Source organism: Oryctolagus cuniculus, chromosome 13 (assembly GCF_964237555.1).
Source record: "Oryctolagus cuniculus chromosome 13, mOryCun1.1, whole genome shotgun sequence".
Lineage (NCBI taxonomy): Eukaryota > Metazoa > Chordata > Mammalia > Lagomorpha > Leporidae > Oryctolagus > Oryctolagus cuniculus.
The window spans coordinates 21,767,790-21,794,614 of NC_091444.1; the positions used below are offsets into that span (position 1 = coordinate 21,767,790).

At 48.8% G+C, this 26,825-nt stretch overlaps 1 protein-coding gene across 6 annotated transcripts in view; it reads right to left on the bottom strand.

Annotated features, from left to right (window-relative positions):
* Window positions 1-1,274: 1,274 nt before the first annotated feature.
* EIF2D (eukaryotic translation initiation factor 2D) overlaps window positions 1,275-26,825 on the bottom strand; it is a 28,093-nt gene continuing 2,542 nt past the window's right edge. For 3 of the 6 annotated variants that reach the window (XM_051821272.2, XM_002717549.5, XM_051821270.2), the window contains 12 exons: window positions 26,499-26,589; window positions 22,740-22,847; window positions 21,046-21,245; window positions 20,530-20,647; window positions 18,299-18,344; window positions 17,807-17,910; window positions 17,573-17,722; window positions 17,130-17,219; window positions 16,300-16,395; window positions 14,633-14,753; window positions 3,506-3,680; window positions 1,275-1,471 (listed from right to left, as the gene is read on the bottom strand). In XM_051821272.2, the coding sequence (XP_051677232.1) occupies window positions 1,401-1,471; window positions 3,506-3,680; window positions 14,633-14,753; window positions 16,300-16,395; window positions 17,130-17,219; window positions 17,573-17,722; window positions 17,807-17,910; window positions 18,299-18,344; window positions 20,530-20,647; window positions 21,046-21,245; window positions 22,740-22,847; window positions 26,499-26,589 (1,370 nt within the window). In that variant the 3' untranslated portion in view covers window positions 1,275-1,400. Of the gene's footprint in view, window positions 1,472-3,505; window positions 3,681-6,765; window positions 7,044-14,632; window positions 14,754-16,299; window positions 16,396-17,129; window positions 17,220-17,572; window positions 17,723-17,806; window positions 17,911-18,298; window positions 18,345-20,529; window positions 20,648-21,045; window positions 21,246-22,739; window positions 22,848-26,498; window positions 26,667-26,825 lie in introns of all 6 variants that reach the window. The other 3 variants (XR_011381387.1, XR_011381388.1, XM_051821273.2) reach the window with 2 other exon arrangements.

The window sequence follows — 26,825 nt, forward strand, 5'->3', positions numbered from 1 at the left end:
CTGGCAACCACCCCAAGTTCATATGCTAATGATCTTTGGAGGTAAACGGATGAGGTCCTGGGGGTGGGCCGCCATGGTGGTGTTCGTGGCTATAGAGAGGAGAGACCGGAGCTAGCTGGCCCGCTGTGTCACCACGTGATGCCCCGTTACCACACAGCAGGGAAGAAGGCCTGGGTCAGACCCCGCGCAGATACAGGCCCATGCTCCTGGAGCCCCCGTCTTCCAGAGCTGTGAGCCAGACGACTCTAACTTGCCCAGTCTCTGGTGTTCCGTCATAGCTGCAGGAAGTGCGTGTGGCCGGCTCCCTGTGCCAAGGCCTTGCTTACCAGGATCCCCTCCCCAGCACCGCGTGCTCCTGCCAGGGCCCCTCCAGTGCAGAGGGCTAGTGAGATGCAGCTTACTCACCAGTGCAAAGGCGTGTCCCAGGCCTGCAGACGAAAGGTCGGAGGTGGCACGTTTTCACACGCATTTCTTTCTTGCTTCCTAAGCCTTAGATGCGTGGAGGTTGTGGACGTTTTCAAGCCTTTCTTAGTTTTCATAAGTGAGATGAGCAAGAAAAGAGGAAGCACAACGAGGTGTAATCGTTTCCCGATGGCAAAACCCAAGAACTCTGAGGACTTAGTGCGCCGTCTCCCATGCGAGAGCAGCTCTGGTCACAGAAATGACCTCCACGCACCAAGCAGGGAGCAGAGCGATGGTTCCAAACCTCCCTGGCATCAGCTGATCCCCCTCTTGGAAAGTAATCACACAAAATCTCATGCGCCATTGCAGGGAGTTCCTGGCGCTGAAGACCAGCTAACAGTCGCAGGTTCAGCCGGGGCTGAAGGCCTTGGCTGGCTCAACCCCTAAGCTGCGGCCTGGGAGTCACATCCCCAGTGTCCCATTCCCTGGCTGTGTGCAAAGTGTAGAAACTGTGTCCTGAAGTGCTTTTATTGTTCCTCACTTCTATCTCGCTTAATTCTGGGCAATCAGGGCCACTGTGTTCTGCTGCCTTAGGAGATGAGACAGTGGAGCTCGGAAGTCTGCTGGCCTAAGCTGTTAGAGACGGGGGCGCGGAGGTCGGCCAGGGAGCAGGGACCAAGCAGGAGAGGCTGGGGAGCCCTGGGCAGAGGGGCTGGAAAACAGGAACCCGCCTGGATTCGGAATGGGCTGCCCTGCCCGAGAACAGGGTGGGGCCGAAACCCCTGCAGCCGCTCCTGCCCCTCTTCAAGGCCTCGCCCTTTAGGCCAGTCCTGTATTATTTTAGCTGAGTACAGAAAACGAGGGGAGTCAGATTTAGATCAGAATAAAAATTTATTTTGGTAAAGAATTATATTTTTGATTTGCAAAAGTTGAAAACGCTTGTATAAATGCCCATCGCAGAGCTGCACTTCACCGGATCCATGCACGGAACAAGTCACTCACTTCTTCTTGCTGGCTTTGGGGGCGTGCTCCAGGCCCTGGATGTATTTTCGAGGGAGGTGATACTCTTCTGCAAGTCAGAAGGCAGAAACGCCTCAGTGCAGCGCAAGCTTGTCTCCCACGGCCCCGCCCCCACTCCTGTCTCAGTGTCACTCCTGGCCTTCACCCCACGGCTCCCAGGGACACAGCTACCCTCTGCCCCTCAGCCCCGCAGGGTGACCATTCCTCCTGCTAGGCCTCTGTTGGAACAGGGCCATCATGTGACCTGCTCTACGACACCCAGTTCAAACCCAGCTTTAGGGAAAGCTCTGGGATGGACCATCCATCCCCACGGCTCAAGGCTGAAGCGTCCACATCAGCAGTTTGTGTGCTGATGGCAGCTCCAACGTGCAGCCCCGGTGTGTGTGACTTTGTGTGTGTGTGTGTGTGAGTGTGTGTTGTGTGGACACAGGTGCTCAGCTGCTTTCCTCATTTCTTCTCAGCACCTCACAGGGGGGTTCTTTGCACGAAGAGCCTCAGCTCTAGAAGCTAACCTAGAGAGGCCTAGTTAACCTAGTTAGGCCATGCAATATATTTGCTTATCGAGCTTTTAATAATGCCAGGCCAAGGGGCTCACGGGGTTCAGACATCAGCTAAGCTGCAGAGAGCAGCCAGAAATAGAAACGCAATTGGGAGGAGCAACATGAGCAATTCCAAAAATATTGAGGGAAATGAGACACACTCTGGGAGAGGCTTCCTGCGGCCCCGAGCCTCCAGGGCTGAGCAGACTCAGGCTGCGGCGCGCAAGGTGTGTGGGGAGCAGCAGGGGACCAGCACAGCTGAGGCAGGCGGGGGGGTTCTTGTTTATTGAGCTCAGGAGCTTATTCTGAAAGTGCTCAGACACATAAAGGTTTCACAGGGGCAGTGGTGGGATCATGTTGGTTTAAGCAGCCGACTCCAGCAGAGGTGGGGTGGACAGATCAGATAGGACCAGCTGAGCCTGGTGACCTGAGCTGGCAGAGAAACAGGCCCTGGAGTCTGTAAAGTTCTGAGCTCAGCACTCAAGTTGGTGGCCTCGGGAACTGAACCCCCCGGACCCCAGTTTCCTCATCTGCAAAACACCTAACAGTTCTGCACAGCAGCGGGATTGGAGATGCCCGCCAAGAGCCAGCCAGGTACCCAGCACCATCTGAGTGCTTAATACGGTCTTATAAAAAGGGACGAGGAGGACAGAAGCTACCCTCACAGCAAGGTGGGAAGAGCACTGAATTTAAGGGGCTAAAGGATCTGTTTCAAACACTGGCTCCACCTCTTGCTAGCTGCTAACAACTAAATGGATCTGTTTGTGTATGTGTGAGTGTGAGTATGAGAATGTGTGTGTGTGCAAGTGTGTGAGTGTATGTGTGAGTGTATGAGTGTGTGTGAGTGTATGAGTGTATGTGCGTGTGTGTATGTGCGAGTGTGAGTATGTGCGAGTGTGAGTATGTGCAAGTGTGTGCATGTGAGAGTGCGAGTGTGTATGTGTATGTGTGTGTGTGCAAGTGTGTGAATGTATGTATGTGCGAGTGTGTATGTGCGAGTGTATAAGTATGTGTGTGTATGAGTGAGTGTATGTGAGTGTGAGTATGTGCAAGTGTGTGCGTGTGTATGTGTGAGTATGTGCGAGTGAGTGAGAGTATGTGTGTGTGCGTGTGTCGAGGGGGAGCTGTATGACACATGCTCCCGACACACAAGGTCGCGTCCTGATGAACCCATCAGCAGTTGAGTATTGTAAGTTGCGAAGGCACTGAAACCGCCCGTTCCTCCGCAGCGCACTGAGCAACACAGCACAGTCGAGTGGCAGCCGTTCCTCCTTGTGACCGCGGGGCTGCCACTGCCCAGCGTCACCAAGATTGCACCATTCATTGCCAGTCCAGGAAAATATCAAAAATCAAAATGTGGAGCACACTTGCTAATGCCTATCACTTTTCAAGCACCAGAAGGTCAACATCTCCTGAATTAAGCCATGCTAAGTCAGGGAACGTCTGTATGTGTACGTGGGTATCACGACTGGACCAAGCTGAGGCAGCAGGAAGGTGCCTGCCCCGTTAGCCCACCGCCTCTGCTCTTCAGAAGGGATGCTCACCCAGCAGCAGCCGGCCCAGGTGGTGCACCTGGTTCCCCTGGATCTGCACCTGTAGGCTGTCCTTGGCCCCAGGGGCGGGAGTGACGGTGGTGCTCGCCTGGCAGCGCTGTTGGAGGGTGGCAGCTACGGAGCCCGGGTCCAGACCATAGGCCTCCAAGTTCCGGACCACAGTCACCTGAGGGACAGTAGGGACAGAACACTGATGGCAGGTGCGACCCACACGTCCTCCCATCCGTAAGGCCTCCTGGAGCCTCAGCACCTTCCTTATCCCATTTTCTGATGGGTCATCATCCCCACAACTATGGTATCTTTTCATCCAAATAACTTATTTTTGTGCATCTAAACTAATTACCCTGGTGCTAGCGCTGTGGCATAGGTGGTTAGCCTCTGCCTGTGGTGTTGGCATCCCATATGGGCACCAGCTCGAGTCTCAGCTGCTCCACTTCCAATCCAGCTCCCTGAGGATGCGACTGGGAAAAGCAGAAGATGACCCAAGTGCTTGGGCCCCTGCACCCTCATGGGAGACCTAGAAGAAGCTCCTGGCTTTGGCCTGGCCCAGCCCTGGCAATTGTGGCCATTTGCAGAGTGAACCAACAGATGGAAGACCAACTGATCTGTCTCTACCTTTCAAATAAACAAACAAATCTTTTTAAATAGACAGACTACACCAATAGGTGTGTTTTACATTTACTAGGACAGATCCTCACTGTCCTATGTATAGTGAACGCATTTATAAAGCTGTATTATGAGAACTCCAAAACGTGAACAGAAGTAGTATAATGAACCACGTGTACTCAGCAGTTCCAACAACCTTGACTCGCCTGTATCCTCATCCACTCCTCATTCTTATATTCCTTTAAAGCAAATCCTCCCAGACGTTAGATCGGTTAGATCAGTTCATCTATAAATATTTCAGTATGTATCTCCAGGAGCCGGCATGTGACACAGTGGGTAAAGCCATCACCTGCAACGCCCATATGGATACCAGTTTCTGTCCCAGCTGCTCCATTTCCAATTCAGCTCCCTGCTAATGGCCAGGGAAAAGCAGTGGAAGATTGGCCAGGAACTAGGCCCTGCTGCCTAAGTGAGAGACCCAGATAAAGTTCCTGGCTTCAGCCTGACCCAGGACTGGCCACTGCAGAGTGAACCAGTGGATGAAGACCTTCTTTCCATAACTCTGACATTCAAAAATGAATAGTAAATCTTAAGGAAACAAAATCACAGAATGTATCCCTGAAAGATAAAGGTACTTTTTTCTGTAACAAAGCTGTCATCACATCTAAAAATAAATTAACAATTCCTTCATATCAAGTATCCAATAGTGACATATGTGAAGTCTGTTTCCACAAATAGAAGGCCTATTCAGTGAAATAATTACAGAAAACTTCCCTAATTTGGAGACATCCAGCTGCTTCACTTCCAATCCAGCTCTCTGCTATGGCCTGGGAAAGCAGCAGAAGATGGCCCAAGTCCTGGGCTCCTGCACCCACGTGGGAGACCTGGAAGAAGCTCCTGGCTCCCAGCTTCAGATGGGCCCAGATCCGGCCGTTGCAGCCATCTGGAGAGTAAACCAGTGGCTGGAAGACCTTTCCCTCCCTGCCTCTCAAATAAATGAATCTTAAAAATAAAAACAATCTTTTTTTTAAAAAAAAAAGTAAAATAAAACAAATTTTAATGGATCCAAAGAGAGACATAGACTCCAAAACAATAGTAATGGGAGACTTCAAAACCCCACTTGCATCAGCAGACAGAACAATTAGAAAAGCAACAAACAACAGAGCTAATCTATGGACCAAATGGACCTAACTGATATCTACAGAACCTTTCATTCCACAGTTGCAAGATACACATTCTTTTTCTCAGTGCATGGAACTTTCCCTAGGATAGATCATCTGCTAGGCCATAAAGCAAGTCTCACCAAATCAAAAACAAAAAATTCAAAATCATGCCATGCATATTTCTTGACAATGGTATGTATGAAGTTGGAAATGAGCAACTCAAGAATCGTGAGAGCATATGGAGACTGAACAACATGCTCTTGAATGAGCAGATCACAGAAGAAATCAAAAGATTTCTGGAAACAAATAAAGACAACAACACATCAAAACTCGGGGGATATAGCAAGAGCAGGGTTCAGAGGCAATACAGCAATTGGTATCTACATCAAGAAATTAAAAGGGCACCAAATAAATTAGCTATCTCAAGGACATAGAAAAACAAACTTAACCAAAAATTAGGAGGAAAGAATTAAAATTAGAGAAGAAATAAAACTGAAACCACAAAAACAATACTAAAAGATCACCAAAATGAAGAGCTGGTTTTTGGAAAAAAAGTAAGCAAACTGATATACCATTGGCCCAACTAACCCAAACAAAACAAAAACTGAGAAGACCCAAATCAATAGAATCAGATGAAGAAGGAAATGTAACAACAGATACCAAAGACAGTGGAATGGGGGGGAGCCTACTGCTCTGGTATAGGGAAGAGAGTTTAAGAAAAAAAAGAAAAAAGAAGCGGAGTGTGTGCAATTTCAGGGAAGAGCTAGGGAGAAGACGGCAAAAGAAACTCCACAGAAATAAGAGGGACACTGCGGACCTACATGGAGGGTGTGGACGTGCAACACTAAGGACTCCAGCAGCCGAAAGAGCCTCAGCACCCACTCTGGAGTGAGGTGAGACCAGGCTGCAGAAGCCCAAGCCACTGGTGATAAAGCTGCGGGAAGAGCCTAGCGTGAGCCGGGCTTGGAGCCCTGTAGGAGAGAGTACCTGCCAGCCTAGAAGGAAAAAAGGGGGGCACCTTTCTCTCTCCCCGACCACCCGGCACCAGCATCCTGTTACTAGCCAAGGGAGGGTGGGCACCATTTTAGACATACATAACTGCACCAGCTTGTGTCTGCGTGATCAGCAACCAGCCAAGGGGACGCCTCAGTTTGGTTGGGGGAACCGATGGGGCTGGGAGCTCATGGCTGTGGGAGGTTTGTGTGCCAGGACTGTGGAAACACTGGCTGCATGGGAGGGTGCAGGGTTCGGCTGAGACTTTGAGCAGTCATTTTGGGCGGCTCCACATGCTCAGAGCTCCCCAATTCCTGGTGAGGGCCAGTGCTGCAGAATCCATTTCACACTGAGGACTGCACGGATCCTCCGTGTGGTTCTTATGGCAGTGGGAATGAAAATCGTACCCACTGAGGCTGGTGCCCAGGCATTAGTTTCCTCTGAGGAGAGGTGGTGAGCATGAGAACACTCCAACAAAGCAGAACAAACCTCCTCTCTGGGGGCTGGTGCCATGGCTCACTTGGTTAATCCTCCGCCTGTGGCGCCGGTATCCCATTTGGGCACTTGGTTCTAGTCCCAGTTGCTCCTCTTCCAGTCCAGCTCTCTGCTGTGGCCTGGGAAGGCAGTGGAGGATGGCCCAAGTGCTTGGGCCCTGCACTGGCATGGGAGACCAGGAGGAAAAACCTGGCTCCTGGCTTCAGATTGGTGTAGCTCTGGCAGTGGCGGCCATTTAGGGAGTGAACCAACGGAAAGGAAGACCTTTCTCTCTGTCAAATAAATAAATATATAAAATTTTAAAAATTAAAAAAAAAATCTCCTCTATGATTAAAAAAAAGAGATTTACCACCCCTAACCTGGGTGTCACCTTGGATACTCCCCTCACCCTAGAGCACTATAGAGCTCCCTCACCACATCCAGCACACACCTCTGGGTATTCACTGAAAGAGTAGACACTCCTCTAAGCCACAGAGGCATAGTTCAAAAGATAAAAGCCATCACAGGGAAAACAAAAAACAAGTATCACCACAAATGTCTAAAAATAAATGCAGCAATTCAAGAAACATTAAGGACAGGGGCTGGCACTGTGGCACAGCGGGTTAACGCCCTGGCCTGCAGTGCCAGCATCTCATATGGGTGCCAGTTTGAGAGCCAGCTGCTCCACTTCTGATCCAGCTCTCTGCTATGGCCTGGGAAAGAGTAGAAGATGGCCCAGGTCCTTGGGCCCCTGCACCCCGTGGGAGACCTGGAAGAAGCTCCTGGCTTCGGATTGGGGCAGCTCTGGCTGTTGTGCCCAACTGGAGAGTGAACCATCGGATGGAAGACTTCTCTCTCTCTGCCGATCCTCTGTGTATCTCTTTCAAATAATTAAATAAATCTTAAAAAAAAAAAAAAAAAAAAAAAAAAAAAAAAAAAAGAATAAGGACAATGATGCCCCCAAAACAACACAGCGCTTCAATACTAGAATGTGGAAGGTACAGGAAGCACACAGAACTCCTAGTGGACATGACCAAAAAAGATCTTTACCACAACACATTGTAGTCAAACTTTCAACAGTAATACATAAAGAAAAGATTCTAAAAAGTATATAAGAGAAATGCCAATTACTTTCAGAGGATCTCCAATTAGACTCACAGCTAATTTCTCATCAGAAGCCCTACAGGCTAGGAGAGAATGGCAAGACATAGCCCAAGTCTTTTTCAAAAATTTTATTTATTTGAACAGAGTTAAACAGAGAGAGAAGGAGAGGAAGAGAGAGAGAGAGAGAGAGAGAGAGGTAGGTCTTCTATCTGCTGATTCACTCTCTAACTGGCCACAATGGCTGGAGCTGCACCAATCCAAAGCCAGGAGCCAGGAGTTTCCTCCAGGTCTCCCAAGCAGGTGCAGTGGCCCAAGGACTTGTGCCATCTTCTACTCTTTCCCAGGCCATAAAAGAGAGCTGGATGGGAAATGTAGCAGCTGGGACTTGAGCTGTTGCTCATATGGGATGCCGGCACTGAAGGTGGTGGCTCTACCCACTACACCACAGTACCGGCCCCAGTCCAAGTCTTAAGAGGAAAAAAATCTGTCAACCCAGAATACTGTACCCTGCAAAGCTCTCACTTATGAATTAAGGTGAAATAAAGACCTTCCATAACAAACAGAAATTGAAAGAATTTGTCACCACTCATCCAGCCTTACAAAAGATGCTTAAGGATGTGCTACACACAGAAACGTGGTCATCACTAAGAAAGAAGGTAAAGCAGAAAATCTCCCAGTAAAAGTACAAAGCAAATCCAAAGTAAACAATAGGAATATTTATGGAAAAATGGCAGGGCCAAGTCGTTACTTATCAATAGTCACCTTGAATGTAAATGGCCTCAACTCTCCATTTAAAAGATATAGACTGGCTGAATGGAATAAAAAACAAGACCCATTTATTTGCTGCCTACAAGAAACACATCTCACCAACAAAGATACATGCAGAATGAAAGTGAAAGGATGGAAAAAGATATTCCATGCTAACAGAAAGCAGAAACAAGCAGGTATATCCATCCTAATCAGACAGAATAGACTTTAACACAAAAACTGTTAAACAAAGAAGGACACTATGCAATGATTAAGGGATCAATTCAACAGGAAGATGTGACTACTGTAAATAGTCATAAAATAAAGGGCACTTGGCTATGTAAAAGAAATGGTAATGGATCTAAAGTGAGATCTAGACTCCAATTCAATACTAGTGGGGGACTTCAAAACCCCACTGGACAGATCAACCAGACCAAGAAAAATAAAAAACAAAACAAAACAATCAGCAAGGAAACAACAGTTAATCAACACTATAGACCAAATGGATCTAACGGATATCTACAGAACTTTTCATCCTACAGATTCGGAATACACATTCTTCTCACCAGTGCATGGAATGTTCTTTAGGAAAGACCACATGCTAGGCCACAAAGCAAGTCTCAGCAAATTCTCAAATACTGAAATCATAACATACACCTTTTTTGACTACAATGGAATGAAACCGGAAATCAACAACTTAATCTCTAGAATATATGTAAACACATGGAAACCGAACAACATGCTCCTGAATGAACAGTGGGTCATTCAAGATTCAAAAGAGAAATCAAATTTCTAGAAATGAATGAAGATGACAATACAACATATCAAAACATATGGGATACAGCAAAAGCAGTGTTAAGAGTAAAGTTTAGGGGCCAGTGCTGTGGTATAGTGGGTAAGGCCACCACCTGCAGTGCCAGCATCCCATATGGGTGCCGGTTTGAGTCCCAGCTACTCCACTTGCAATTCAGCTCTCTGCCATGGCCTGGGAAAGTAGTGGAAGATGGCCCAAGTCCTTCGGCCCCTGCACCCACTTGGGCGACCCGGAAGAAGTTCCTGCTTCAGATTGGAAAAGCTCCGGCTGTTGTGGCACCTGGGGAGTGAACTAGCAGGTGGAAGACCTCTCTCTCTCTCCACCTCTCTAACTCTGCCTTTCAAATAAATAAAATAAATCTTAAAAAAAAAAAAAAGGGAAAAATCATGTGATTATCTTAATAGATGCAGAAAAAGCATTTGATAAAACACAACACCCTTTCATGATGAAAATTTGAAGCAAATTAGGTATAGAAGAAATATTCCTCAACATAATTAATGCAATTTATCACAAACCAATGGCAGTGTCCTATTGAATGAGTTAAAGTTGGAAGTATTCTCACTGAGATCTGGAACCAGACAAGGAGGCCCACTCTCACCATTACTATTCAATATAGTTCTGGAAGGTTTAGCCAGAACCATGAGGCAAGAAAAAGAAATCAAAGGGATACAAATTGGGAAGGAGGAAGTCAATTTACCCTTATTTGCAGATGACATGATTCTACAAAAAGACTCCAAGAGACAATTGGAACTCATTGAAGAGTTTGGTAAAGTGGCAGGATATAAAATTAACACACAAAAAGCAACAGCCTTTTTGTATACAGACAATGCCATGGCTGAGAATGAACTTCTAAGATCAACCCCATTTGCAATAGCTACCAAAGAAAATCAAGTACATTTAACCAAGGATGCCAGATCTCTATGATGAGAATTACAAAACATTAAAGAAATACAAAAGAAAAAAAAGGAAAAATCTTCCATGTTCATGAACTGGAATCATCATCAAAATGTCCATACTACCAAAAGCAATTTACAGATTCAATGTGATACCAATCTAAATACCAAGACATTCTTCTCAGATATAGAAAAAGTGATGCTGAAATCCATATGGAAACATAGGAGACCCTGAATAGCTAAAGCAATCTTACGGAACAAAAACAAAGCTGAAGACATCACAATACCAGATGTCAAGACATACTACAGGGCAGTTATATTCAAAACAGCCTGGTACTGGAAAAAAGACATATGGGCCATTGGAATAGAACAGAAAACTCCAGAAGTCACACCACGCATCTACAATCAACTTATCTTTGACAAAAGAGCTAAAATCAATCCCTGGAGCAAGGACAGTCTCTTCAACAAATGGTGCTGGGGGCCAGCACTGTGGCACAGTGAGTTAAAGCCCCGGTCTGCAGCACCAGCATCCATATGGTCATGGGTTCATGTCCCGGCTGCTCCACTTCCAATCCATTTTTTTAAGATTTATTTACTGGGGCTGGTGTCGTGGCACACTAGATTAATCCTCTGCCTGTGGCGCCGGCATCCCACATGGGCGCCAGTTCTAGTCCCAGTTACTCCTCTTCCAGTCCAGCTCTCTGCTGCAGCCCAGGAGGGCAGTGGAGGATGACCCAAGTGCTTGGGCCCCTGCACCTACAAGGGAGACCAGGAGGAAGAACCTGGCTCCTGGCTTCGGATCAGTGCAGCGCCGGCTGTGGTGGCCATTTGGAGAGTGAGCCAACAGAAGGAAGACCTTTCTCTCTGTCTATAACTTTACCTGTCAAAAAAATAAAAAATTAGAAAGATTTATTTATTTGAAAGTCAGAGTTACACAGAGAGAAATAGAGGCAGAGAGAGAGAGAGGTCTTCCATCCAATGGTTCACTCCCCAATTGGGTGCCAACAGCCAGAGCCGCACTGATCCGAAGCCACAAGCCAGGAGTTTCTTCCAGGTCTCCCACATGGGTACAGCAGCCCAAGGCCTTGGACCATCTTCTACTGCTTTCCCAGGCCAGAGCAGAGAGCTGGATCGGAAGCGGAGCAGCCGGGACTTGAACTGGCGCCCATATGGGATGCCAGTGCTGCAGGCAGCAGCTTTACTCACTACACCACAGCACCAACCCCCGATCCAGCTTCCAGACACACCTGAGAAAGCCACGAAAGATGGCCTAAGTCCTTAGGCCCCTGCACCCATATGGGAGATCCAGAAGAGGCTCCTGGCTCAGCTCCAGCAGCTACAGCCATCTGGGGAGTGAACCAGCAGATGGAAGACCGCTCTCTGTCTCTACATCCCTCTGTAGCTGTCTTTCAAACAAATCTTAAAAAAAAAAAAAAAAAAAAAAAAAAGACAGACAGGGCCAGCACCATGGCACACTTGGCTAATCCTCCGCCTGCGGCGCCGGAATCCCATATGGGCACCGGGTTCTTGTCCCCAGTTGCTCATCTTCCAGTCCAGCTCTCTGCTGTGGCCCAGGAAGGCAGTGGAGGATGGCCCAAGTTATTGGGCGCCTGCACCCGCATGGGAGACCAGGAGGAAGCACCTGGCTCCTGGCTTCGGATCAGCGCAGCGCCGGCTGTTGCGGCCATTTGGGGGGTGAACCAACGGAGGGAAGACCTTTCTCTCTCTCTCACTGTCTAACTCTACTTGTCAAAAAAGTAAATAACACAAACAACACAAATGTTGCTAGAAAAACTGGATCTCCACATGCAGAAGTGTGAAACAAGACCCCTACCTTACACCTTCACAAAAATCCACGCAAAATGGATCAAGTATCTAAATCTGGCTGGCACCACAGCTCACTAGGCTAATCCTCCGCCTACGGCACCGGCACCCCAGGTTCTAGTCCCGGTCAGGGTGCCGGATTCTGTCCTGGTTGCTCCACTTCTAGTCCAGCTCTCTGCTGTAGCCCAGGAAGGCAGTGGAGAATGGCCCAAATGCTTGGGCCCTGCACCCGCATGGGAGACCAGGAGGAAGCACCTGGCTCCTGGCTTTGGATTGGCGCAGCGCGCCAGCCGCAGTAAACATTTGGGGGGTGAACCAACGGAAAAAGGAAGACCTTTCTCTCTCTAACTCTGCCTGTCAAAAAAAAAAAAAAAGAAAAGAAAGAAAAGAAAAAAGAAAAAAAAAGTATCTAAATCTATGACCTGATGCCATGAAATTACTAGAGAATATTGGGGAAACTCTGCAAAACATTGGCATAAGCCAAGACTTCTTGGATTAAAAAGATTCCAGAGGCACAGGCAATCGAAGCCAAAATTTACAAATGGGATTACATCAAGCTCAGAACCTGCATTGCAAAGCACTCAAAGGGAAGAGGCAACTGACAGAATGGGAGAAAATATTTGCAAACTATGAAACTGATAAAGGATTGAGAACCAGAATCTATAAAGAGCTCAAGAAACTCAACAAAACCAACAACCCAGTTAAGAAGTGGACAAAGGACTTGAACGGGTGTTTTTCAAAAGAGGAAATCCAAATGGCCAACAGATACACGAAAAAATGCTCAGGATCACTAGCCATCAGAGCAAAACAAATCAAAACCACAAGGAGGTTTCACCTCACTCCAGTTAGAATGGCTTTTATACAAAAATCAACAAACAACAAATGCCGACGAGGATGTGAGGAAAAGGTACCCTAATCCACTGTTGGTGCAGCCACTGTGGAACACACTATGGAGATACCACAGAAAGCTGAATATAGACCTACCATATATGACCCAGCAATCCCACTCTTGGGAATTTACTCAAACAAAAGGAAATCAGCAAATGAAAGTTATCTGTACCCCTATGTTCACCGCAGCTCAATTCATAATAGCTAAGATATGGAATCAAGCCAAATGTCCATAAACTGATAACTGGATAAAGCAATTACGGTAGATACACACTATAGACTACTACTCAGTGGTAAAAAAAAAAAAAAAAATTTAAATCTGGTCTTTTGCAACAAAATGGATGCAACTGGAAACCATTATACTTACTGAAATAAGCTGGTCCCAAAAAGTCAGATATGTTTCTCTGATCTGTGGTAACTAACAGTATCTAAAATGTAATGTATTGGAGTGAAATTGACATTTTGAGATTCAGTGACTGCTTGCAGCCCTTGTCGTTACTGTTGAGGAACAGTGTTTTACTTTGTACTATTTGCTGAACTCTTTACTCAGTGTAGGGTAAATCTAATGAATGCAAGGTAACTGAAGATAGATCTTTGTAAAAATTAAGAGCATGGGCAGGAGGGAGGGTATGGTGGGAAGTAGCACTACGTTCCTAAATCTGCAGATATGAAACCCATGCAATTTGTATCCCTTAAATTAAAAGAAAAATTCAAGTGTAAATAAATTAAAAGTATAAAAAATGCTTAGTACTGTGCTTGGCACATAAGAACTTCAACAGAGGTTCCAGACAGTTAACACAAGGTTACCATCAGTGGTTTTCATTTATTAATGGCTCGTGTGCCATGTACTACTCTGAAAGCTCCACCACATATTCTCCCCTCATCTGATCCTTACTGTGTCTCACAGCACAGGGACTACCCCCTTTCCTCACAGAGGCACACTTGGGAGAAGACACTCATCTGCTCAAGGTCAACCAGCAAGGCAAAGCTGCACCTGAACCTGGGTTGGATTCCACAGCCCACACTCATAAGCAGAGACTCCTAGAAAGTTCTCCATTTTGAACCCAAGTCTGTCTGCTTGGGATTTCCACCCAATAATCCTATTTCTATCTTCTGCAGGCAGAGTAAACACTGCTTTTCCACAGGACAGCTTTTCACATATTTGAAGACACATGTAATTTGTTTCCAGTGACTGTGTTGCCAAGCTAAACACCCTTGACCCCTTCAGCAATTAAAAAAAAAAAAAAGGGATTTTCATTCAGTAAGGCCCAAGAATTAATAGGATGTGGAAGAGCTGAAGTCCATTAAGTAACACTAAGAAAAAAATAAAAATAAAACCTTGATTACATCTGGGACAGACTCTAGCAGGTTTCCCAGCACAAAATCCTACAGACACTGAGCGAGAAGGGCCAGCATGAGCCGTTTCACACAGGGCCCAGCACTGAAGCTCGGGCGTTTCCTAGGCCATCTCTGAGGCGTTTGGAGCCAATCACTGCAGGAAGACTGAGACTTAGGGCAGAGATTAAATCACCATCCTTAAACACTGTACCTATTGTACTTTTTCCTTTTTTAAAAGATGTTTCTTCAAACATTATGACTTTTTAAAGATTACCTTTTTATTAGAAGCTCTCTGTGCTAGGGTGATGTCAATTGGACAGATTTTCCCTTTCTTCACAACAGGCTCTTGTCCGGGAAAGGTCACCTGATAGGCAGGCTGCAGTTTTTCCAAGCACCTGCAACAGGCATTTGGAACTGTACGGTGATCAAACCCACAGACAGCCCGGCCTCCCGCCCACCGCCAGCAGGCAGCTGGCTTGGGCAGCTCCTGCCGGCCAGTCGTTCACAACCCGAGGAACTCGGCATTGCACAGGCCCATCTATCTGTCAAGCTCTCAAAGTGTGGCCCGAGAGGAGAGCTGCCGATCCAGGGAAGGCAACACCAGGGACCGGAGTCACAGGAAGCTGTCCAAGGGCCTGGCCTTCAGAGAACCTGCCCTGTCCCCTGAGGAGGCTACCGCTGGTCTCAAGAACACCCCTTTCCTGGCCTGCTGCCCCCAGTGCTGCTTCTCATTTCTGAAAGGTTTGAAGAATGCATCTTTCGGGGACAGTGCTATGGCATGGTAGGTTAAGCCTCCACCAGCAGCACCAGCATCCCATGCAGGCACCAGTTCAAGTTCCGGCTGCTCCACTTCCAATCCAGCTCCCTGCAAGCAGCCCGGGAGAGCAGCGAAAGATGGCCCAAGTGCTTGGGCCTCTGTACCCACGTGGGAGACCTGGAGGAAGCTCCTGGCTCCAAATCAGCCCAGCTCTGGCCCTTTGAGGAGTGAACCAGCAAAGGAAAAACTCTGTCTTTCCCTCTCTGTTTGTGACCCTGCCTTTAAAATAAGTAAATAAATATTTTTAAAAAATTCTCTCCTGCTAGCATGTTTCAGGATTGACGAACTTTTTCAATAAAAGATCCAGACAGTAAATATCTTAGATTTTGTGGACCTTGTGGTCTCTGTTGCTGCTTCTCAATCCTGACAACACAACAGCACAGAAGCAGCCCACAGATAACACACAAATGGGTATAGCTGTGTTGCAATAAAACTTTATTCACAAGAACAGGTGGCAGGCCCGATTTGGTCAATGAACAATAAGTCTGGCTCCTGTGCTTCTGTGGAAATAAGGAAGATATGTGGCTGGCACTGTGGCACAGTAGGTTAAGCTTCCACCTGCAGTGCCAACATCCCATATGGACAATGGTTTGAGCTGCTCCACTTCTGATCCAGCTCCTTCCTAATGGCCTGGGAGAGCAGTGGAAGATGGCCCAAGTGTTTGACACCCTACACCCACGTGGGAGATCTGGAAGAAGCTTCTGGCTTCAGATCAGCCCAGCTCTGGCTCTTGTGGCCAGAGTGGATGGAAGATCTGTTTCTCCCTTTGTAACTCTGCTTCCTAAATAAAACTTTTAAAAAATTTAAAGAAATGAGAAAGATAGTCTCTTTTTAAAGACTTTAGGATATTCCCCCAGTGTTATTCTGTTTCTATATCTGGCTGAAGTTCTTATTTTTAATAATGTCTCTTTTCTTTCTTCCTCTCAAGTTCTTCTATAAGGTATTTGCTCAAATTGTTCAGGATCCACCCCTCCCATGAGAATTACTCCAGCCTGTGCTTACGCAGACTGCTATCTTAGGAACTGGGGAAAGAAAGCCAGAACTCAGACAACTCTGAAACGTACTGTGAGAGATATTACGGGAGGGGACAGAGGAGTTGGAGAAGCACTGCCACTTCCTGTTACCTGGTCACAAGGCTGTCCCACGGAAGCTTCATGATGGAATGCTGTTCATGTTTCTCTAGGAGGCAGTCACACAGGACGGGGTCCAATTTCACAAGACTAGAGGGAAAGCAGCAGCAGGAAATAAATCCCAGATTCAACCCCCCTGACCTAAGGGCCACCTCGGGGCTCATTCTTCATCTGTCCCTGGCAGTCATTCAGGATCGGACTCAGTCAAGGGACCACAGTCAACCGGGCAGAAGCCCTACAGATGGGAGGCTCCAGCTTTCCTGGGAGGTGAAGCAGGTGGTGGAAAATGGAATGCGGCAACTCCCAGAACCAAGTTCATTTCTGCTAACAGGGTGATGGCTTTCTGGGATTAGTTTCAAGGAGCCTAGCAAGGAAAAAAGAAAATGAAGATCTTTAAAACGGGGGTTAGATTAGGCTGGTAGGACCCAGCTTTTTGTTCAGGAAGATGTCTTTTGAAAGTAAGGGGAAAAAAAGGTGAATGGAACTCTCTTCATTTGGTAATTTACCACCTGTTCACAATTACTGAGAAAATAATACCAAAAAGCTATGACAACTTGGGTAAAATGTTGGTGAAGTTTGCATGCCACACCTCACAGCAGCCACGTGCACCTGAGATCAGTGGTGGCTCTTCAGTCCACAGCCGATGTCGCCGGCATGGTGGGACCCAGGCAACCTAAGCAGGAATACTCTGGAAGCCACCTCTCAGGAAGATTTCTGAGACGCCACGGTTTCTGCACTCCACCCCAGACACCCTCCCCAAACACGTCACTGTCTGAAGGTGAAAACCGAATGGGGCAGACCTAGCTCTCTGCCTCCCCACTCACTTTTTGTTGTCTGCATCCACCAGGTCATTTTTCTTGGCATAGTTAATGATGATGGCTCGGACCTCACTGCCCTCGAGAACACTCCCCTTCCTAGGACAGAAGGACCCGGGAATCAGTTCAAGCTATGGCCAAAGACAAAGCAGGAGCGTCCAGACTCAAGCCCTGCTCAGCACATGCCTGCCTTGGCTTTTGACCTCTACTCTCTTCCCTTTTCCTGGGGCAGGCACACGTGCGGGAAGAGGCTTGACAGCAGAAAAGGAAGACACCTACTCTGGTTCTTCTAGTCCCAAGAAACTGCCAAAGAGAAGGCGGGGCTTGAAGCTGGACTTAGGAGCAAGGAAGACAGGGAAAAAGGCTTTTCCAGTCACAAAAGAACAGTTCCGAGAGGGAGCAGAGGCCAGGACACCAAGCAGGCAGGGAAGGGCTGCTCTCCAAAAACTCACTTGTGGCCAGACTCCTGGAAGAGCAGGGTCATGCTGGCTGGGACACAGTAGAGGGGTTTTATGTCTGGAGGGCGATAGGGCTGCTCCCTGCTACCCTCCTGCACACTCTGGGAGGTCAGGGAGGGCTCAGGTATGACGAAAGATGTGATCCTAGAACCCGGCAGAAGGAAAGAAAACACATTTGATACGAGCATCTTGGCAAGCCCCGCGCCGGGGCCCAGGCCCCGCACTCACCTCGGGTGTCTCCAATCCACAGCCACAACGCTCTCCACCCCTCTGCTGAGCTCCTTCACCTGCACGATCTGCTCCTGCTGCATGTGCTGCAGGAACTTGGAGAGCTACGGGAAAGGGGGCCAGTGGCAGGGACTTCCTGGGCCCCGCCACGGAGCACTGGGGTGTGCTGGGGCAAGCGGGGCAGGAACCCTGCCCTCATCCACCAGGAGACCCATCCACCCTGCCGGAGACTAACCCGGGAGGTTGTGCAGAACTCTGGTCACACAGGCAAGAGCCAAAAGGGAAGAAGTGGGACCACCCACCCAGGGAGACCTGGTTTTTTGTTTGGGTTTTTTTGGGGCGGGGAGGGAAGGGGCCTTTTCCCTGGAATCAAAAACCCAATTCCAGCCCACGTCCTGCACACAACAGGCTGTCCCAGTGTCCAGGCGGGTCCGTCCCATCCTGTGTGCCCTACGCAGTTCTGAGTACAACGCAAAGCAGGTGCCTGCTTACCTTCTTGTAGCTTGACTTCTTTATGTCCAGCTGGTGTCCCTCAGGGCTGATGGCAGAGGAAAAGGCAACTTAAGCTGACAGCAACCTGGTGGGACTGCCCGACACCGAGAGGATGGTCTTGCCTCAGCCTTCCTCCCCACACTCATTTCACACAGATGCTGTGGCTCCAGAACTTTCTGTCCAGTGGGGGCATCCGAGAGCCTCACAGACTGAGGGATGCCTGGATCAGGGCTGTGTAACAGAACTTTCCATGAAGGCACAGAGTCTCCATCTGTGTTTTCCAAGGGGGGAGCCACCAAGGTGGCTATTGAAATGTGACTAATGTGACCAAGGAGCTGAATTTCTAGTTTTATTTAATTTTAATTCATTTAAATTTAAAGTAACACATGTAAAAGCTATTATACTGGATATAGTTTTAGATTCCTCTCAAACCACAGGAACTTCTATGTCCTCAAAAGCTCCACCTCAGGGCTAGGGCTGTGGCATAGGGGGTAAAGCCACCGCCTCTGGCTGCTCCACTTCCGATCCAGCTCTCTGCTATGGCCTGGGGAAGCAGTAGAAGATGGCCCAAGTCCTTGGGTCCCTGCACCCATGTGGGAGACCTGAAAGAAGCTCCTGGCTCCTGATTTCAGATCAACCCACCACCAGCTGTTGCAGCCAACTGGGAAATGAACCAGTGGATGGAAATTCTCACCCTAACTCTGCCTTTCAAATAAGTAAATCTTAAGTTAACAACAAAAACTCTACCTCCAGAGGAACCTTCCCATCACCAAGTTCACAGTCCAGGCAGCCAGGTTGAGCAGGGTCAGCAAGCTCCATCCTGTGGCCACCACCAGTGCTGCAGTGGCACCGCGGAGGTAGGGCCTACCAACCCTAACTGCTACCACCTGGCTTCCTGTAAGAGCTACAATCTTTCCCTCTCCCTAGAGCTTATCTTTTCTCAAAATATGATATTCAACAGCAAGATTATTGGGGAGCTCTTCCAGCAGAAACCACTGCCACAGATGAAGAACCTCCGTTCTACAGAATATTCCAGGACCCCTCTCCCCTGTCCTTCGAACCCAGCAGGGTCAGGACAAATTCCTAAACATCTCACAACTTGTGCAGGACGCCTTGAAGCAGCCTGGGTGTAACAGGCAGGGACTACACTAAAAGCCACTTCCAAAAATGGAGCAAGACTCCCCAGTGAAAGAAATTCAGTCCTAGGGTAAAATCAATAAGCAAGCCTCCTGACACAACAGTATTTATGGGGTGCTTATCAGAGGTCAGGCTATCTCACCTTTACCCTGCGAGTGCTGGAAGCGGCTCAGAGAAGCCCAGCGGCTGGAGGAACTCTGCCTTACTCAGACCCGACGGCCCCACTTCCAATGCCCTACCACGCCTCATGGCTTCTGCTTTATGGGGGGGGGGGGGGGGGGCGGGTAGAGGGTCCACACCTGTTCTTCCTCCTAGAGAACTCTGCCTTGCTCAGACCCCGACAGTCCATCCTTCAACGCCCCACCCCTCATGGCTCCTGCTTTATGGTGTGTGTGAGTGTGAGTATGCATGCGTGTAGGGGTTGGGTAGAGGGTCCACACCTGTTCCTCCTAAGGAACTCTACCTTGCTCAGACCCCAATGGCCCCCTTCAACACCCAACCCCTCCTCATGGCTCCTGCTTTATGGCATGTGTGGGGGTGGGGGTAGAGGGTCCACACCTGTTCCTCCTAGAAGAACTCTGCTTTGCTCAGATCCCGACGGCCCCCCTTCAACACCCTACCCCTCCTCATGGCTCATGCTTTATGGGGTGTGGGGTGTGTGTGTGTGTGTGTGTGTGTGTGTGTTCTAGGTAGAAGGCTCAGACCCCGACGGCCCCTCCTTCAACGCCCCACCCCTCCTCATGGCTCATGCTTTATGCGGGGGGAGCATAGAGGGCCCACCTATTTTTCAGAATTGTGAGGGAACTGAACATTCCAGAGGGAGACCCCTGACGAGACACTGTCCTGGGTCTCTCCCAGGTCACCTGCCTGAGCCGAGACAGCCTGGAACCCCCAGCAGGGGCCATTTCAGAGAACCTTCCATTTCCTCCACATGCTTTCACTGGCCAAAATCTAAGTTTGTAAAACCCAGGACCTGGTTTATTCGCCAGGCCAGCTTTCCACTCCACCCCCACCATGCCACATGGCGTGGTCCACCCAGTCCCCCCTCAGCCTGTGCCCTCCCCGGCTGCTGGCCCCAGCAGTGCCTTCCGTACCAGCAGGAGAACATGTGGCTGCCGAGGAGCGTGCTGGTGAGCAACGGGAGGTCGGCCTTCTGGATGCGGCACTTCAAGGCGTGCAAGAAGCACTGCTGCAACAGCTCATCCATTTGCTCTGCAAGGCAAAGACCGGATCACCTCCTTCCTGAGGGAGGCAGAAGGCCCACCCGGCCCAGCTCCACCCCGGCCTCAGCCTCTGGGCCTTGAAAAGAACCCGCCCCAGCTCTTACTCTTGAGCCCTGAGTCCCAGGGAAGGGGTCAGCCCACAAGTTCCACGAAGCCAGGGGCACTCACGCAGAGAATCTGAGCCACATAAAACCCTGGAGGGCTCTGGAGCTGGAAACAGCCCCGAGGCCAGGGCAGACTGGCACCGCGAGGGGGGCAGGGTGCACTCGAACTCCTAGGCAACATGTCACAGGGCTGCTGCACCACCCTCTGCTCTCAGATGAGGGGGCACACCAGGCGCCTCGACTGGAGAAAGGGAGATGTGTCCTTGCACTCCTAGAGCCGTACCTTGAAGGGTTCTGCTGTCTGTGGGGTCTTGGTCCTGGCCCCCAGCGCTGGTGGCTTCTGAGAGAGCCGTCTCCCCATTCCCCTCCTCCTCTCCCTGCAGCACGGGGTTCACCTGGACCGACTCCTTGTCATCATTGAGATCTGCAGGATCCACCACCAGGGGAGCAATGGAAGGTGGAGAGGACTTGTCTCCAGATCGCCTGCAAAAATCTCATGTCAGAAACACCAGGAAGCAGCCAAATTGCTCTCCTGGGCGGGGAGAGGCAGCCAGAGGCTCACAGCAAGCACGAGCCCCCAGGCAGGAGCGTCTGAGAGGGGACAGGGAGCCTCTGCTCTCGTCTCAACACTACTTTCAGTCCTGGAGCCAGTCCCCCATCAGCCTCAGTTCCCTCATCTCTAAAATGGGGAAATCCTTTCCTCTTCCTTATCCCAAAGGAATAATACAGGTATCGTTAACACACATCCTGAGACAGAGAAAAATAAAAGAAAAAGCAGTTAAAGTTAGGTCCCTAAAGTATTCTGCTTAGACGAGTTAAAAATAGCAGAACCATCTTGAACTAAGCACAAAACTCAGACTGCATCGGCAGCACGCGTTTGGTGAAGGAAACCCGAGGCCCAGCGTAGAGAGCAAAATACAGACACCTGGGCTGCTCAGGGGCTGCAAAATCAGTGGCTTCTGTTAATCGAACACACTCAAATGTGCACAGTAAAGACAGCCCTGCTTGTAAGCCACTGAGCGTTAGAAAGACAGGGGAAAAAAGCAAAGCCACAGCAGAGTAGGCAGAGAGAAGCTGTCAACTCAGAGCTGCAGTGTGTCTGTCTGGTACTGTTCACAGCAGGCCAAAGTGCACCATCAGGTAAATAGCATGATTTTTTTTTTTTAAGGGGAAGGGAGACTAAGGCAGCTACTGATAGAAAAATTTAGACAACCTGAACCTGACTGCTCTTGCCCAGATGGTTACAAAGCAAGGTGCCCAGAGGACAGCAATCAACAGCTCTGGAAATCCTGCTGGAAAAGTAGGCTAATGAGCTGCACCTCCAGCAAAGCAGGGCTTGGCCAGCACTTATCAAGAGTATCTCCAAGGCTGGGCTCGGAAAGGTAAGGCTGAATCTACACCACACAGCCACACGGCCTCGTGGCCTCGGCACTCGGCTAAAAGGCCAGCTACATCACTTGTTTACTCATCTGGTAAAACGACCGGAAAATGACCAGAATAGGAACAGGTACGTGGCTTTAAAAGCAATGGCTACATTCCGGATGTGTTACTTCTGTAATGAGGGGGAGACCTGAAATGTGAAACCTGATGAATGAGCCTCATCAGACTATGTCCTGGGGCTGAGAACCTAACCTGCTTTGATTTGGATTCAGAAGCACCTGTCATGAGGTGCTTGGCAGGTAAGGCCAGACCAGCAAAACCAACACCAAATGCCAGTATCACCACAGGGAGGGCAGAGGAGCCAGTCCCTAAGGTCTTCCTCCAAATCTGGGATCTACAATTCCCCCTGAAAATCAAGTTCTAACTTATCTGAACAGGAAAAAAATATTTTCTCCCCAGCTGTCAAGGAAACATAGTCTGGTGCCAGCAACCTGCCTAAGGACTCAGCAGGGACTAAGGCTCTCTTTTCTGGGCCTCGGGCCCCATTCTTTCTCCACCCGCACCGCTCCCTGTGAAGAGAAGAAAGGCTGTACCCACCACAGGTGGTCCTGGTACGTGTGGAGCACAGAGAAGCCCCTTCCCTTCAGGCCTGACGTCAGCATTTCTTCTGTGGACATGGCAGCAACTCCAATGGCTACTGGGGCTCTGAGAGGAGGAAGGCCAGGGACCAGGGTCAGGGAAAGGCTCCCAGAGCACACGCCAGGACCACCTTCCCACACAAGGAAAAGGACCACAGTCACCAACTTCAAACTTCCACTTGTACTACAAAACTAACTCGGTCCAATCTCCATTTCCTTCAAATTCTCCGTAGATGACTCAATAATTCCTGGGTCAAACATTAGCCTTCTGTGTAGACTCCTGTTATGAAATTATCACTGCCTCTGTTTCATAAATCAAACATGGGAAGCACATGGAAGGACATTTAAAGTTTGTTTTTTAAAAAAAAATTATTTTCATTTTACTTGAAAGGCATACAAATAGAGATCTTCCATCCACTCCCCAAATGCCTGCAAGGCCGGGCCATCCCAAAGCCAGGAGCCTGGATCTCAATCCAGGTCTCCCACACGGGTGGCAGGGACCCAGGCACTTGAGCCATCACCTGCTGCCTCCGAGGAAATGCATTAGCAGGGAACTAGAACGGGAAGCAGAGTGGGAACCCAGCCACTCCGATATAAAATGCTGGCATTCGAGGTGACATCTTAACCACTTCACCAAATACCTGCCCCCAAAGTTCTTTTTCCTTAAGGATGTATTTTCTTTATTTGAAAGACAGAGTTACAAAGAGAGGTAGAGCCAGAGAGAGAGGTCTTCTGTCCATTGGGTCACTCCCCAAACGACTGCAACAGCCAGAGCTGAGCTGACCTGAAGCCAGGAGCTTCTTCTGGGTCTCCCATGTGGGTGCAGGGGCCCAAGCACTTGGGCCACCTTCTACTGCTTTCCCAGGCCATAGCAGGGAGCTGGATCAGAAGTGGAGCAGCTGGACTCGAACTGGTACCCATATGAGATGCTGGCGCTGTAGGCCAGGGCTTCAACCTGCTGCCTCACAGCGCCGGCCCCCAGTTCTTTTTCTTTAATTCCAAAAATATAAACCATCTCCCCTACTCTGCAGGAATCATAGCCATCCTGTAAGGAAGTCGAGAGGGGAGGTAACTCATACACCATAAAGGAGGTGGAGGGATGCCATGGAGAAGAGACAAGAGATAAGCAGTGGAGCCAACTATAGATTCCTCTTGAGCTGGCTCTTTGTATCAGGGCTTGCTCTGTGAAACTACATAGCCAGGGTCCAGCGCTGTGGAGCAGTGGGTTAAGCCGCCGCCTGCAGCGCTGATATCCCATATGGGCATCAGTTTGATTCCCAGCTGTTCCACTTCTACTCCAGCTCCATGCTAACGTACATGGGAAGGCCGTGGAAGATGGCCCAAGTGTTTGGGCTCCTGCACTCCCGTGGGAGACCTGGAAGAAGCTCCTGGCTGCAGTCTGGCCTAACCCTGGCTGTGACAGGCACTTGGTGAACTGGCAGATAAACCAATGATCTTTCTCTCTCTTTTCAAATAAACATAAACAAAAATTCTAAAAAATAGTAATAGTATTCAATCATCACTCACTAGCGTAACACAAATGAATATGACCTATATCCAGCATTGGCCACAGTGCAGGGAAACAGGCTCCAAATACGCTGTGAGTAGAACAAATGGACACAGCTTTTTTGAAGGCAAACAGAAACTAGGCATCAGCTTCAAACTAACAGTGCTGCTTTTCCGTATCTGCTCTGTGAAAGTAGTGGCTCCAGCGTCCCTAGAGGCATCAACAGGACTGCTTGTGGTAGAGACGAGTGGGAGGCAACATAAATGTCTGCTGGGGAGGACTTGCCCACGGCCACACAGCAAGTGAAGAAGACTCAGCAGCTGTGTGCTGACAAGGAAAACATCCATACCCACGAACTGAAAAAACCACCACGGCAGACGGCACTGTGGCGCAGTGGGTTAAGCTGCTGCCTGTGATGTCAGCATCCCACACGAGTGCTGGTGAGTCTCAGCTGCTCTGCTTCCAACTCCGCTCCCCGCTAATGTGCCTCAGTAAGCAGCGGAAGGTGACCCAAGTGCTTGGGGCCCTGCCACCCGTAGAGGAGACCCAGAAGGAATTCCAGGCACTTGGCTTGGCCTGGCCTAGCCTTGGTCCTTGCAGCCATCTAGGGAGTGAGCCAGCAGATGGAAGATGTCTATGTCTCTCTTTCTCTAACTCTGCCTTTCAGATAAATAAATATTTTTTAAAAAAATGCATACACTGCATCATTGTTGGTTTGTGGTTTTAAAGAGACACACCTCAAATCATACCCTTTTAGATGCTCACATGTAGATGCACTGAGAAAAGGCAGTAAGCATGTACAGCAAAATGATAATGGTTGAGGCCGGTGCTATGGTGTAGCGGGTAAAGCCACCACCTGCAGTGCTGGCAACCCATATGGGTGCCGGTTTGAGTCCCGGCTGCTCCACTTCTGATCCAGCTCTCTGCTATGGCCTGGGAAAGCAGTGGAAGGTGGCCCAAGTCCTTAGGCCCCTGCACCCATGTGGGAAACCCAGAAGAAGCTCCTGGCTCCTGGCTTCGGATTGGTCCAGCTCCAGCAGCTGCGGACACTTCGGGAGTGAACTAGCAGATGGAAGACCTCTCTCTCTCTCTGCTCTCTGTAACTCTGCCTTTCAAATAAATCAATTTTTTTAAAAAATGATAGTGGTTAACTCTGGAAGAAAAAGACTGTGGGGTGAGGGGACTTCTGATTTCTCAGAATTGTTCATATAATTACCTTTTGATTTATGTGTAAAAGAAAACAGTGAGGTGATGGCTGAATACCTCTGTAAATGTACTAAAAGTCATTGAATTATACGTTAAAATTGGTGAATCTGAATGGAGCTAAACTATATATCAGTAAAGCTATTAAAATTAATTAGAAGCAGACCAGGACCAGTACTGTGGCATAGCAGGTAAAGCCGCTGCCTGCAGTGCTGGCATCCCATATGGGCACCAGGTTCTAGTCCTGGCTGCTCCACTTCTGATCCAGCTTGCTGCTAAGCAGTAGAAGATGGCCCAAGTCCTTGGGCCCCTGCACCTGTGTGGGAGACCTGAAAGAAGCTCCTGGCTTCTGGCTTCAGATTGACGCAGCTCTGGCCATTGTGGCTATCTGGGGAGTGAATCAGCGGATGGAAGAACTCTCTCTCTCTCTCTGCTTCTGCCTCTCTGTAACGTTGACTTTCAAATAAATAAATGAATCTAAAAAAAAAAAAAAAAAAAGAAGAAGAAGAAGAAGAAGACCAACAGAAAAGTCAGGAAGAAGGAGACTGACATGACAACTAAACGCGAGCTGATATCGTGGACAGGACCCTTGACAGAAAAGACACTAGCAGAACAGATGGGAAATACTGAAAGGTATGGAATTTAGCTAAGTGTTGTACCAATAATAATCGCACAGTTGTGACAATGACACTGTGGTTATGTAAGATGTTCCACTGAGGGGAGCTGGCTAAGGAGTCAATCAGAATCTGTACCATCCCTGTAGCTCTTCTGTAAACCTAAAGTTATTTACAAAAAAGCAAAGACCAACAAAACCGTCACAGCAGCAAATACCCCCAGCCCAGACGTTCAGGCACCCCATGGACCCAATGCCAGTCCAACAGCAGGTCCACTCTCTGCTTCTTCCAAGGAAACTTGGATTTCCTTTCCATTCTGGGCCCATAAGCTTTGAAAGCTATCGTTCCCCTTCTCCCCCCCTTTCACCTCAGCCTCCCCCCAGAGACACCGTACCTGTTCCCCACCAAGGCAATGGCGCAGAGGTCGCCCTTCTGTACCTGAGGCAGACCAGCAGGGGGCACCACAAGTCCCGGCAACATCAAATCTGCAGCAAACAGAAGCATCACAACTCATTTCTGCCTCCATCCAATGTCATGTTTTACTCCATCATTTATTCATTTGCTGGACAAAGAAACATCGATTAAGTAGAAACTATGTTATTCACAATGGAAACTGAAAATGGTAGCTTGTCAGACCTCCCTTTGGGAGGCTGGTGATGAAACCCGACCAGGAAGGGTGTTCTACAGCACGTACTAGCTTGTCTTGGTTCCCTAAACTCGG